The 14,416-nt window shown below is 37.4% G+C and overlaps 1 protein-coding gene across 4 annotated transcripts in view; it reads right to left on the bottom strand.

Annotated features, from left to right (window-relative positions):
• The window catches only part of VWA3A (von Willebrand factor A domain containing 3A), a 30,085-nt gene extending 16,560 nt beyond the window's left edge, over window positions 1–13,525 (bottom strand). For 3 of the 4 annotated variants that reach the window (XM_061992907.1, XM_061992909.1, XM_061992910.1), the window contains exons 1-13: window positions 13,437–13,525; window positions 11,322–11,420; window positions 9,637–9,743; window positions 9,223–9,348; window positions 7,788–7,896; window positions 6,502–6,567; window positions 5,755–5,880; window positions 4,610–4,748; window positions 4,417–4,520; window positions 4,089–4,169; window positions 3,678–3,772; window positions 2,188–2,307; window positions 1,240–1,314 (exon numbers count right to left, since the gene is read on the bottom strand). In XM_061992907.1, the coding sequence (XP_061848891.1) occupies window positions 1,240–1,314; window positions 2,188–2,307; window positions 3,678–3,772; window positions 4,089–4,169; window positions 4,417–4,520; window positions 4,610–4,748; window positions 5,755–5,880; window positions 6,502–6,567; window positions 7,788–7,896; window positions 9,223–9,348; window positions 9,637–9,743; window positions 11,322–11,384 (1,211 nt within the window). In that variant the 5' untranslated portion in view covers window positions 11,385–11,420; window positions 13,437–13,525. The remainder of the gene's footprint in view (window positions 1–1,239; window positions 1,315–2,187; window positions 2,308–3,677; window positions 3,773–4,088; window positions 4,170–4,416; window positions 4,521–4,609; window positions 4,749–5,754; window positions 5,881–6,501; window positions 6,568–7,787; window positions 7,897–9,222; window positions 9,349–9,636; window positions 9,744–11,321; window positions 11,421–13,436) is intronic. The other variant, XM_061992908.1, reaches the window with a different exon arrangement.
• Between the last annotated feature and the right edge of the window lie 891 nt (window positions 13,526–14,416).

Genomic DNA, 14,416 nt, shown 5'->3' with positions numbered 1-14,416 from the left:
AACTAGTTTTTAAGATAAGATTCAGAGCATAGAAGTGAAGGAATTCTCTCTTATGGGGAAAAACTGTAATATAGTTAGAACTTGAGCAAAAGTGGCTGGAAAGCTGTCCAGTGGAAAAGAACCTGGGGGTGCTGATTGACAGCCAGTTGAACATGAGCCAGCAGTGTGCCCAGGTGGCCAAGAAGGCCAATGGCATCCTGGCTTGTATCAGAAGTAATGTGACTGGCAGAACCAAGGAAGTGATTATCCCTTTCTACTCGGCACTGTTGAGGCTGCACTTTGAATACTATGTTCAGTTCTGAGCCCCTCACTATAAGAAGGACATTGAGGTGCTGGAGTGTGTCCAGAGGTGAGCAACAAAGACAGTGAAGGGTCTGAAGCACAAGTCTTATAAGGAGTGGCTGAGGGAAGGGGCTGTTTATCCTTCAGAGAGACTCAGAGGAGACCTTATCATTCACTACAACTACCTGAAAGGAGGTTTGTAGTGAGGTGGAGGTTGGTCTCTCCTCCCAAGATACAAGCAGCAGGCCCAGAGCAAATGGCCTCCAGTTGCACCAGGGGAGGTTTAGATTGGAGATGAGGAAGAACATTTTCACTGAGAAGGTTGTTAGATGCTGGCACAAGTTGCCCAAGGAGGTGATGGAGTCACCATCCTTGGAGGCATTGCAAAGCCATGTGGCTGAGGTGCTGAGGGACATGGGTTAGTGGTGGATGTCGCCGTGCTGGGTTAATGGTTGGACTCGATGATCTTAAAGGTCTTTTCCAACTGAAAAAAAATCTATGATTTTATGAACTTATTACAATAAAAAAAAACTACAGAGGCAGAATGAAACTACTGAGAGTGTGACTCCACAAACAGGAACCTGGGATTTCTTTCCAGTGAATGTGAGGAAAAACCATAGTTTAGCTTTCACATCCCAGTTGAATTTGAAGCTGTTTTCAATCCTTCATGCAATATGTGCATGTCTTACCTAGACACTTCTTTATATATATATCTATTCTGTATATATTTGAAATACAAAGTCCCAAAGACATATTAAACTTAATAACACTGTTTTCCCAAACTACCACAAGCAATCAGTGTAGAACAGCTCATCACAACCTGTTTTTGTGGTATGATAAACTGATCGACTTTCTACATTGCTCACAATGCTCTTTAAAACTGTTTCTCTGTTTTACCCATTCCATGGTGCCTACGATAACTTAATTCAGAGGTATGGGAGAGTTATTGGATCCTACCTCCAAGCATTTTGTAAGTTTTTTGGTTGGGAAGGAACCAGTTCCAGCTGCCAAGGCACAACATCACTCCCAAATCTGTCACAGAAAGATAACTGCAATTAATTTCAGATTATGCTTTAGAACAAGCAAAACAGGATAAATTCACTGAAAAAGAAAAATCTCATTTGGAGTTTTATAGGTGTAAAATTGCCTGGTATTTTTTTCTATTTCAATATGTTCAATTATTCACATTTATCCATCACTTGGGGGTTGTCAGATTTCAAGGTACTGGGCCAGACTGCATTTGATTTTCCTGCAGAAGATCCTAAGTGAGCTGGTAAAAGCTCACTGGAAAGACTGTGACAAAAAACCAATCAAACAACTCTTAAATGCTGCCTGTATCTCTCTTGTGAGGGAAAAGCTCTGTTCTCTCATCAGGTTTTAGAACTCCATGAGCTGCTGTCACTTGTTTTTACCTGCCAGCCAAAAGCCTGTCTGGCTGCTGTTTGGCAGTTGTGCCATATGTTTCTGACTGCCAGTGTTGAGCACAGAATTTCAGAACTACTAGATATTAAAAAACCTATTGGAGTTATTGTAAAATTTAAGGAGTATTCTGTATTATGGTACCTGAGGCACCAAAATCCTCTTCCAATAAATGTTTCTGACATGCAAATAAACACTGTTATGAGCAATCCAGCAGGTGAATTTGTTACAGGTATGATGCAGTCAGTTCCAGTGAGTCTCACCCAAAACAGGGACTTTGAATTCCTAATTTGATTTTCATATATCTGTCTCATGTACCTCTCCAATAATGGCAAAATCAGTGCTACACCTGCAATTGCTTTAGCATAAAACATTAAATACAATTAAAACAAATCTAAAAGATGTTCATTAATAACTACACCATCTCAGTATACTTCTTGCATTGCAATGCATTACAATGATTTAAAAAGAACCTTAGATGCTTACGCTATAATATTGAAGGAATCCTTATTTGACATTTGTTCCTCAAGTAAAAGTCGCAAAGAATGTTGGATATGGGTGATGTACATGGAGTTTGTCACTGACACATCAACAAGTATAACCACCCTATATAAGAAATAAGTTATTCATTAAAAAAAAGAGGAAAACTCCTTAATTATATGTTACCTTCTCTGTACTGTAAACTTGCCAGGGAAAGTATATTCTAGCTATGTATCAAAATGTGCAACTACTGATCTATATTTAAAAAAAGCTGCAAAACATAAAGTGAAATTAAAAAAAATACAGTAACAATAATGGAAAACTCTGTTTTTCTTAAGCTATGGAATAATCAGGTACACATGGTGCCATAATGGCTGTTGAACTCTAAACAGGTTCCCTTTCTTCTCTGTACTTGAATATTCAAACCATTCCTGAAACATGTGATGTTATCCAATGAGAAGAGTCCTTGGACAGTTTATTGTCCTTTCCTTTGCAATCATACCAGGAACATATGTAGTATTACTACAAAGATAACAGGTATGTTTTCTCCCAGCAAGTCAGTGACAGACTGGTTGTTCAGCTACTGATGGACTGATGTTATCTGGCATGTTCCCTGTTTTGAGAAAAACTGTAAATAATGACCTTCTTCAACATGGTCAGTACATCTTGGGATACCTTGTGAGGAACGGTTATGAAAAGAATATCAGATGTGACAGTTGGATATGAGTTCCCAATAAAATACAGTGGCCAGATGGACTAATTCAATCCTTGGTCAATGAACAAGAAAAGTAACAGCAACTCTAGTAACAGTGGCCTCAGCTATCTTCTGTTTGCCTGAAACTTCATATTCAAGGATCGTAAACAGAGCAAGAAGAGCAACTGTACGGTTGAGGTTGGGTAAGGCCTCAGACACAATGTGAAGAAGTATCATCCTCAAACCTGTAATCAGACTTCCAACCTCATGCAGGGGGAAAAAAATCTTGGATTTTTGAGTATATCTGCACTGATATTTGTCATCTGGCACTAGAATGCACTTCAACAAGTCGTGCAGGTAGAAGGTAGTAGCTAAGTCAATGCTCATCGTTGGATAAGAACCCATCAGAGGCTGTGCAGAAAACCTCTAGGCATAAATACTAATCCCATGGATTTGGAAACCTGACTGTAAACACTGCCAGAAACATCAGGTTCTGTTTATGTGTGATTTAAGATAGAACATTCCTCAAAATGTTCTACTAGATAACTCGTATTTAAGAGTCTTATTCTGTCTCACGGAAACTGTAGTTTTGTATTGACTTATCTGGATTCATTAAATACACTGCATGATTAAAAAAAGCTCAACAGCAATATCTGTTTTCAGAAGTGGATTGTCTACACTGGTTATATCTGCAACTGTTATCTCTACATCTAAATCTAAATATATGTACACATAAAGCAAAAGCTGGCAAAGAAGAACCATCAGCAATATACAAAACACCAGGCTATCCAGGTATGATTACCTCCTTTCACAAACACTTCCCCATATTCTTCTGCTAGCAACAGACAACCAGTCAATTCGTTTCTCATAGATTCTCACCATTTTAGCAAGGAGTTTCTATGGATAAAATAAAGAAAATCTAAATAAAAAAAATAATTTGAGTAAGTCTTTTATTGCCAAATGCTTAACACAGAAGTGACATGACAGCATAGTAATGGGAAAATTAAAGATTTTCATTCATTTGGACAGCAGCATTTCATTCTTAGTAAAGAGATTTTACACAATGGTAAAAGTCTGACCAGATCACTGCAGACTTACATGGACAGCTGTCTGCACATACATTCCATCAGCACTTACATAACAGGAAAATTAATGTGGAACAATTAGATGATAATCTAGTCCTGACAAAGCCACATCACTACAGACATCTCACCTGATAGCTGTATAATGCTGGCAGGTCAACATGGATATGTTTTACAGTTCCATCATACCATTCAAACCGCATCATTGCTTTCTAGAAGAAAACAATGCAGTTATGGCTTTACAGAAGTCTACATGAGCTTCCACTAACACAGAATTTCTTCCCAGATCATTAAGAATGGCATAAGAATTTCATTTGAATCTATGACTCTAATTTCAGTTAAAGCCTGTAGAATTTTGCTAACTTATAAAGTATTGATTTGAATGGCAATTAAGTAGCAATAGAAAGAAAAAAAGTAAAATCAAACAAGCAAGAAAAAGCAAGCATCCTCACCACTTACCTCATGTAGAGTTGATGATACCTTTTTATTAAGAATAGGTACAAATTCTTCCACGGGAGAAAAAGCATTGGGAGCCAAAACTTGATAAAGGTCTAACTTTTTAGCTATAGTAAGAAACAAAGAAATTGAATAAAACACGTGTCCTGTCTTTAATGAATGTTTCATACATGTTAAGCTTTTCTTTCTCTGCTACCTTTCAATCCATATGTCTTCAGCCAGTCTGTTGAGGTTTTGGCCAGTGTGCAAGGTGTTTGAATAACTAATGGTCCTTCATGCTTTGAAGGCTTTGGTAAGAAGTTGGAAGGTGCTGTCTTAGCTAGTTCTGTGGAAACCTAAAGAGGATTTTAAGAGAAAACTTTAAACCTTGCAAGTTTTAACATATTTTTTACCCTCAATCCAAAATATCCAGGACAAGTAGTTGTGACAGAGAACAGACCATTTTGTTTACAGAAAATTTCCTCATAAATTTGTAAAACACCGCTGACAAACTTCTAGCACTGGAGGCTGGCAACCATAGAGAAATCTAGCCAATTCCTAAACATTTAGGCCTCCAGAAAGTATAGAGATGACAGTAAGGCAAAAAAGAGATGCCCATTTCCACTTAAGACTATATGCACAGGGTGAAAGGAAGACTTAAGTAAATAATCTCTCTACCAGATCAAAGCTGAACTAGAAATTCCAGACAGTCCATAGAAAAAAGAAAAATCACAGAAGATTTTTTTTCTTCCACACCCATATTTCACCCAGAGCACTTAGAATTTACTTTATTGGAGAAAAGACAAATGAGGCAAGAACCTCTGGTATGTTGGTCAAATAAGGCGTAAAAACAGAAACATTTGGTACAGAATAAATGGTGCAAAATCATCATGACAGGACCAAAATAAAGATAAATATCTAACAGACAGACTGTAGCTTCCTAACATCAACACCAGTAATAGATTTAGACAAGTCCTTATCATTTTGCAACTGATTTAGGTGTCCAATTTAATCAGGTGGAAGTAATTTTTTACCAATTTAACTGACTGCTGCAACTTAATTTAAATGATCGTGCATACAGTTAGGCTGCTGATTCTCATGGAATTCCCTTATGATCATGGTAAAATGTTCTTTTAATTATATTTTGGCTGGTTTATAAAACTTCATGCATTTTGGAAAACAGCAAAATGTCTCCTTTACTGGCTTTGGCCTTAACTTGCTTTTACAATGGCTGTCCAATATATAATATTCAATGTTCACTTATCAAAATAGCTGATTAATCATATCACTTTTCTTTGTATCGTGAAAAATAAACCTACCCCTAACACTTCAAAGCACACCTGAAATTAAAAAGATACATACATCTGTTATTCTACCAATAAGTGAGCCATCAGTTTTTCTTTGAAAAGTCCATTTGATGCTCTTGAGTAGGTCCTTAGCTTTCTGGGATTCCTGAAGCAGTAAATGAAAATCACTGCTATCAAAATTCTGTACATATAAAAACAAAGAGGGAAAAAAGGTTAACAATTATTCAAATACCAGTGAAACACTGCTTTCTTACTTTGATGTGATATATCTATACAAGACAGCCTGACACAGCAGAACTGAGTGTAAATGTATCTAATGCACTGCATAGAAGTTTCTCTTAATTTTATAATCAAGATATTATTTTATTTTCTTTCAATCAGTCTACAATAAGCCACAGAATTCATCCTATTCATCTACTTTTAAGTCTGTGAATAGGCTGCCCTGGGAGGGTGTGGAGTCTCCTTCCTTGGAGGTCTTCGAGACCCGCCTGGACACATTCCCGTGTGACCTGATGTAGGTGGACCTGCTTCTGCAGGGGGGTTGGACTAGATCTCTAAAGGTCCCTTCCAGTCCCTACCATTCTATGATCTGCAAAATTTATTATGCATTTAGGAAAGCATTTTGAGTTGCAGAAAGAACTAACCACAGGTTCATTGACCACATCCTCAGCACTTCTATGACAGAGACTCAGCATCAGGTCTTGCTATAAACTTTTACTCAGATGATTATTAGTTTACCATCCAAAAGTGAAAAATCATCAAGAAGGGAGAAAAATGCATTGTCTCTCTAGCTGTCACTCACCTCTCCCTTTGAAGAGTAGCAATGGTAACGCCCACTTACAGCTTCTGCAAGGTTCTTTAGAATTGCCTACATATATAAACAGGAAGAAATGTAGTTTGACTTGGTAGTCTCACTTGATAACAGCGTTGTTGTATTCAAGTGTCAACTAGAGATGGAGAAAGAATCTTTGAGGTACATGTGGAGAGAAAGCCAATGTAATTACGTTCCCATTTTTTTTATCACTTATTTAAAAATGGCTGACTAACTAACTCAGTAAAGAAACTATAAAAACAGGCAATAGGGGTCAAGTCTAGTCACCTCCTATTAAAAAGTCAGATTCTTTCTCTTCCTTTGAAGGCAGGCTTGTGCTAGTCAAATCAAATGAATATCACTGATGTCTGCAATTAACTCTGCTGCTTTTTCACCTCTCCCATCTCCATCTCTTCTGCCACCTACTACTGCAATCTTTTTTTCCCTACAGCTGCAATATCCTTACTGCATCCAATCTTCTCTTCAAACTAGGATTTTAACTGTGTCCTCCCTATCACTTAAGTCACTATTTGCCTTAGGAATAAGCTTAAAAAAGCAATCAATACCTAAAACCAAGCTTCTATGCCAAAGCTGATCAAAAGCAAGTGACCATTATCTGCAAAATTTATTGCACTTTTGGGAATGTGTTTTCAGTTGCAGAGGGAAATAAACACAGGTTTATTGACCACATCCTTATCACTTCTATGACTAACACTTTCAGCAGGAGGTCTTATCCTTCCGTTCTCCTCTTCCTTCAGGCTGTCACTGCCAATATCCAAACCACTGCCCGTGATCAAGTATAATTTAAGCAAGACTGCTAGCTCTTGCACTGATGCTATTCTGTACAAAAATATTCTTCTCTGAGAGACTGTCATACTCCTATGATCTCACTCCCAACTCCCTGCATTTCTCCTATGATCCCTCTCCCTGCCCACTCATCCTTATTGCAATACTGCTTACCCAATTTCTATGTTTCTGTTTTCACCCAAAGTCTTCTCTAAACACACTGGATGATTATCTGGGAAACACTGCTTCCCTGTAGCTGCCAACCCTGTCAACACCACTTGGTTGCTACTTCTGGCTTTGGTATGAACTAAGACAAATCCTACAAATATTTTTTTTTATATGTGCAAATCTGCTCTAAAGAAAAAACAACTCTAGATCAAGAACTCTTCAATAAGTTAACTTCCCACAGGTTTGTGAGAGACAACATTGCAGTTGAATAGGAAACAAACAACAGGACACTCGAGGAAGTTAGTATTAACACAATTACTTACAAGAGAAGCAGGATTGCTGCAATCATATGTAATGACATGAGTGTGCAGTTTTCTCCCCAGCATACACTGTTGAGCATAGCCAGACAGTATTTCCAAAGACTGATCAGGGCTGATATAAATAAATAAATGAGGAAAAAAAAATATATTAGCAATAGCAGTAGTCAAATGGAGAAAAAAGGTCATACTGAAGAAGGCAGGGAAGAAAATTAAGTGGGAAAAAACAAATCATGGCAATGTAATTCAGTCATTTATCATAACTTGACCTCCTCTCTCCCTCTTTCAACAGTTACTGAGGTACCACTACTGGGGTTTGGTTCTGTCCTGAAAATCTGAATGACAATAAAAGCACTAAGTTTCTATTCCACTTCAGAAGTGCTTGTAAACAAAATACTCGAAATTATTCCTTGCTAGCTCTAGAAGCTAAAAATCAGGAACTGTGGGTTTGCCCCCTGTGATAAACTGTGATAGAAAAATTTTCAACTCAGATCTTCAACTGTATGTAAGGGTGTCATTGTCTTCCAAAGGCACCAAAGAAAGTTAAATTCTGCTTTGTATTTAGAATTTCATGACTCACACAGCTTTCACTCCCTGAGTTTCAATGGATTCTCATGGCTAGTAAAACCTTTTCTTTCCAGAAACACTTCTGCCAGGGACAGAAATTGAGCAAGTTTTCACTTGCACAAACTAAAAACCCTTGCTTTCTCTTCAAAGCAGATCTAAGCAGAACTTAGAACCTTTTAACTGAACACTGTGTGTTCAGTAAGCTAGCTAAAAAGTAACCTCAATCACCCTAAATATGGAGCTTGCCAAGTTTACATCGTCCCTTTTTTTCACGTTTAAAATAAATACAATGAATAAATTAAGAGTACAGTAACACTCCCAGAATCCTTACTGTGGTCTTTTCTTGTAGTCCTGACTCCAGTACTGCAAGATTTCAAATTATGATGGTAGAACTATCACAATTTGAATTTAAGTCCATAATTTATCTAATCTCAGCCTGGTTTCATTTATTTAGTCAGACTTTTGCAGTTTTCCATCAGCACCAAGATCACAGAGAGAAGTCTATCTTTGAATGCTTAATGCTACTTTACAGCAAAATCTAGCTCATCATCTAATCTTCCCAGCGGAGTGGACCCTTTCAGTGACATCCTCAATGATGCTGAAAGCTTTTTATTGATGTAACATTAGAGCTAGCAGACTCTCAAGGGATTACTGTGATAACTGATCTGCAAATGATAAAATGGAGTTTTCTATCAGAAAAAAAAGATTTATAAATAGTAAAAATGGGGAGAAACAAAGGAATTCATTGTTATGAACTAAAAATATATATAATATGGATCTCAATTTTTCTATTTATTTTTGCATCAAGTTCAGATTCTTGTACCAGTTCTGTATCCAAGTTAAAGCTGGTTGTTAGGACAGATAATGAATTTACCAGCTTCCTACAATAAGAACCAGAGAATTCAGTTCTTTTATTGTAAGAACATGTTTTAAGGCTTTCAGCATATTGCAGCCTTGACCAGGCTCCAGCTGTTGTATCCACTGTCTTGCTTCATGTAGCCTAGGGGGAAAAAACAAAAAGGAAAATGTACACTTAACAGGCAGGTGCTAAATAAGACAGAAATCCCAAAGACTTCTACAAACCACAGGAGCTGCTAAGGTATTGTAAGCAAGAACAACCAGCTTGAAATCACTGACTGCATTTAAAATTAATTGCTTTTTTTCCATCTTACAAATTACTGCAGGCACAAGATGAAAAATATTATTTATTACCTACAGGAGATGTGCCCAATTAAACAGAGGTCTTGTACAAAACAACTTTGTTTTTCAGAGAAATGAACTTACTTACACGTGAATATTGATGGTTTTTGGACTCTCCCACAGTAGTGAAATTTCTGTATTGAATGAGAGGCAGTACAATTGCTTCTTATGACACAGCTGCTCATCTATTAAGCACTAATGAATAAAAAATTGTTAATGCATTATTGTCCATGCTGCTTCTAGTAGGATTATTATGTAAAAGAATAAAAATAGTAATTTCCTAAAAACAGCTGATGGCAATATTTTCAGCTGCCACAGAGAAAAGCTTCCAGGAAAAAGTCATATAGAGCCAAATATTTGTTAAGGAGTACAGAAACAAAACCTGCAAACATTGGTAATCCAGTCTATTTGTTTATGAGGCAGGGAATATTTGTTGTGCTGATACTAATTTTTCTCTTCAGTTGACAAGCACATGAAACAACAGGCTGGTCTAGAATGGTCATATCCACTCATTAAGCAATTACTAAAAAATATTTAATACATAATTCATGGATAAGACTAAACAACAGTTCAGGTATTAAGGTTAAGCAAACCAGACTGTGTGGAAATAGAATTCTCTTGAAGGAGTTTTATTTAAAAGACACAAATGAAAAATGCAGATAATATAAAGTGACTTTAAATAATTTCTGAATGCAGGAAATTAAACTACATGAAGCTTCAAAGTTACAGAGTAAACCAGATACATTACAGCTTCCCCCCTTACTACAAAAATTTATAAAAATAAAGAGCAGGATAAAAGACAAGTTTCTTTGGAGATTTCAGGAATTAACTCATCAAAGTTCTGGCCAACATTGTTTAGTGTGCTTTGTGACAAAACACAAAGGTATAAGGAAACTAATTACTATAAATAGCTGTATGTACAACTTGGTTCTAGGTCTAACAGCTGTTTCTGTTAGGCAAGTTTATTCCATAGAGAATGATAGTACAAGAGCTGAGAAACCTCCAAGTACTAGGAAGTATTATTATAGCACATACTAGAGTTAATTTGGATCTAGATGTTAACACTCTCAAAGACATTTAAAACATACACACTGACTCACACAGCATGGTGGAGTTTGGAAGGAACCTCTAAAGCAGGTTCACCTCAATCAGGTTGTAAAGGAACATGTCCAGGTGGGTTCTGAAAACCTCCAGAGATGGAGACTCCATAGCCTCTCTGGGCAGCCTGTGCCAGAGCTCCCTCAACCTCACAGGAAAGAAGTTCCTCTTTGTGTTCAAGTGAAACTTCCTGTGGTCCGGTTTGTTCCTGTTGCCCTTTGTCCCGTTACTGGGCACTACAGAAAAAAGGACTGACCCCATCCTCTGAACATCTGCCCTTTATAGGTGTTGATAAGATACCTCCTTCAGCCTTCTCCAGGCTGAACAGCCCCAGGTCTCGCAGCCTTTCCTCATCAGAGAGATGCTCTGGTCCACTGATCACCTTGGTAGCCCTCAGCTGGACTCTCTCCAGTAGTTCTCTACCACTCTTGAACTGGGGAGCTCAGAACTGGATGCAATACTTCAGATATGGCCTTACCAGAGCAGAGTAGAGGGACACAATAGCTTCCCTTGAGTTATAATAAAGAAACATACTTTTCTACAATAGAAAACTTTTACTGTATTCTATATTATCAATTTCAGTAGACTTTTTTCCTACCTAGTTCCTGGCTTGTAGTTATATAAAAGCTTGCTTACTATATTATAATTGACAAAGTCTGCACTATTCTTACTTACCAAAAGGTCATTCTGAAAATCCAGTAGTCTAGATCCACAACACATATGAGATACATGAACCATAAGTCCAACTTTGGATCCCTTTATAAGGCCAAACACCTTAAAAGAGAAAAGTCATTATAAATACTAAGCTTCTCTAAAGTTTAATAAAATTACTCTTTATTCTGTACACCACTAATTCAAAATAAAATATTAGGTATTTATTTTCACTTGAAGCTTTTGAGTAGAAAGATGACACGGTGATAGAGCCAAAGGGAAGGAAGGAAAAAAAAGAGGCCTACTGTATTGGCTCCCAGTTTATCCTCACAAGTGAATCTACTACCTCAGTCCCAGGACAACCTATTTATTATTTGAGAAGACAAAAAATAATTCTGTCTGTGGTCTCTCCTTCAGGCTAAATCGAGCAACTTAGTGGAAGTTAGAGTTTGGAATATTGCTTCTTTCTCTGTCCTCTTTTAGAGGGAATTATATCTCTCTCCTGTTCCTGAGCATCAGCACTGCTAGGCACATAACTAATTATCCAGCTGTGCAAGAAAGGGCAGAAGAGGAGAGCTCCACTCCAGGCAGACAGAAAGTTAAGCTCAGCATTGTCTGCTTGTTTAATCATGCTGAGAAGTCCTAATGCTTAAGATTGCTAAGAGAAAGAAAAACACTAGACCTAGAAAGCAGAAAACTGCATAACCATGAAAGATCAAGAAAAACAATGCACTGCCAAGTATCACTGCGTATGATGTGTAACTCACAGTAAATAATGAAAATGCATTAGCTTTCTGGAAGCCTCTTTTCACTAATATTCAAAAGTTAATTTGTTCTTTAATGCTGTATACAGCTCCATTCTAAAAATCTACTGCAAAGTTAAAGTTACCTTTCTGCTGTCCTGCAACAGCCATTGAATTCGTTGTTGGTAAAGTTCAATCACTCTGACAAGAGGTACAGCACACATTTAGCTAAGGGAGTTGTGCATCAATGTAACATTCAACCATCTGTCTTCATCACATTCTTTTTCTCACAGATGCAAGTTCTGTGAGAAACAGTATTTAAAAATACTAGTTTTGGTGTTCTACAACTGGTGTTTACAGGGCTAAACCCATTTTGATACTTCTTTCTCTTAAGCTGTTTGATTAGATATGTAGCTGTCTGAAAAACTGCATCACTGAAATGTTTTGTAATCAGTTGCTGACTTATTCTGTTCAGAGACATGAGATGAGTATTTATCATGTGTATGTGTGAACAACAGAAGATCAGGCAAACCTGAGTTTAGTTCACTACACACAAGTTACTGTCCAGAGATGTATTTAATACAAACTACACTATTGCTTAAGACACTCATGAAATACCCTTGTGACTGAAAGGCAGAACACTCACTGAAATGTCAGACTAACTGTAGCACTTCCAACAGTTTCATTTCAACACAGGTATAACCTGAGGAAAAATTGCCTGCTATCCTTGCTGCCTTTTTGCTTTTTCAAATCCACAAAAGCTACTTGTTTTTTAAACCAGATTTGCAGATGCTTTGCTTAGATGGTGCAGGGCCCAAGTACTGAAGGTGGGGCCTTCTGAAGATTCTGGAGCTTCATGATTGACACACTGAAGTCTGCTGAAGTTGTGGCACTCCTAGGAATAGTCTCACAAGTATTGTGAAGACCAGCAAAAACATAATGATTACTCTACAGCTTATTGAACCTATTAGTTAAATATTTTCCTCTATTTCAGTTTCCTTGATTTTATACATTTCAAATTCACTTAGAAAACTTTAAGTTCCACACGATCCAACTAGTTCCATGACTTGAAACTAATCCAAGTTACAGTGAACATAACCCACATATATGCAGTATTACCTATTAAAACCCAACCATTCACTATCTGCCTTTATAAAATGAGCTAACTGCTTCAGTTTAAAACATGGTTGATTGGCACCTTCTTTAAAAAAGATAAAAACCCCCCAGTTGTAGTGACATATAATTATCACCTACTCTATATCTCAGCAGAAAAGATTTAACGCTGAGATACTCTGAAGGTCCCAGAGATAACAATTTAGGGCAGTACCTGTAGTCATGAGGGATGAGGATATAGAATCAGTTACGCATCAGAACCATAAACAAGAATGATACTTACTCTGAAAGTCTGGACTCAAAATTGATAACAGTCTCTTCTGTAAACTTTATCTCTTCAACACAGTTTCTTGAATTGCTGGAAGACTATGCATGATTAGCATTTGAGATGCACACAAATTAGGACTGACTAAAGAAAGGGCAGGGTTGTACTTACAAAATAGTATTGCCTTCATTTACCAGATGTTCTAATGTTAATTGCAAGGATTCTAAACTGTAGGTTCTTAGCCATTCCTCTGTGGTTTGTACCTTTTTAGACTGCATTTTCTTAATTTGTAATCTCTATAAATCAAATAAGAAAAAAAAAATGCAGTATGAGAAATGAAATGTGCTGCTCAAATGTGACAAAAAATAAAGAGCTGAGGATAGCTGTCAGCTGGCAGTGCATACCCATGAATCGCAGAATTGTAGGTTCTATCATAGTCTTTTGGATGTGGGATGCAAAGGAAAAGAAGCTAGCAGAATACTCCCAGATTGTGAGCTAACGGCAAGTGAAAGACAGTTTAGTTTGGAGAAGATGGGAAGACAAGAAATAGGAGAATCATAGAGTCATAAGATTGTTATGGTTGGAAAAGACCTTTAAGATCAAGTCCCAGTACTTCTCTACATTTTTTTTTAATCTCTCTAGGGATGGTGACTCCAGCACCTCCTCAGGCAGCCTGTTCAAATGTTTAATAATGCTCTCTGTGAAAAAGTTCTTCCTAATGTTCAAACTAAACCTCCCCTGGCGCAACTTAAATCCATTTCCTCCTGCTTTATCATTCCTTACTGGAGAGATCGATTCCTCCCTCCCTTCAGGGAATTGTAGAGATTGATCCTATCTCCTCTCAGCCTCCTCTAGGCTAAACATCCCAGCTCCCTCAGCTGCTCCTTTTTCATCAAACTTGTTCTCTAAACCCTTCACTGGCTTTGTTGCCCACCTCTGGACAGGCTCCTGCACCTCCGTGTCCTTTTTGTAGTGAAGGGCCCAGAATTGGACACAGT

This window comes from Colius striatus, chromosome 3, assembly GCF_028858725.1.
Source record: "Colius striatus isolate bColStr4 chromosome 3, bColStr4.1.hap1, whole genome shotgun sequence".
Taxonomy (NCBI): domain Eukaryota; kingdom Metazoa; phylum Chordata; class Aves; order Coliiformes; family Coliidae; genus Colius; species Colius striatus.
Note: the sequence above shows the minus strand (reverse complement) of the source record. Positions and strands in the feature narration are given on the sequence as shown.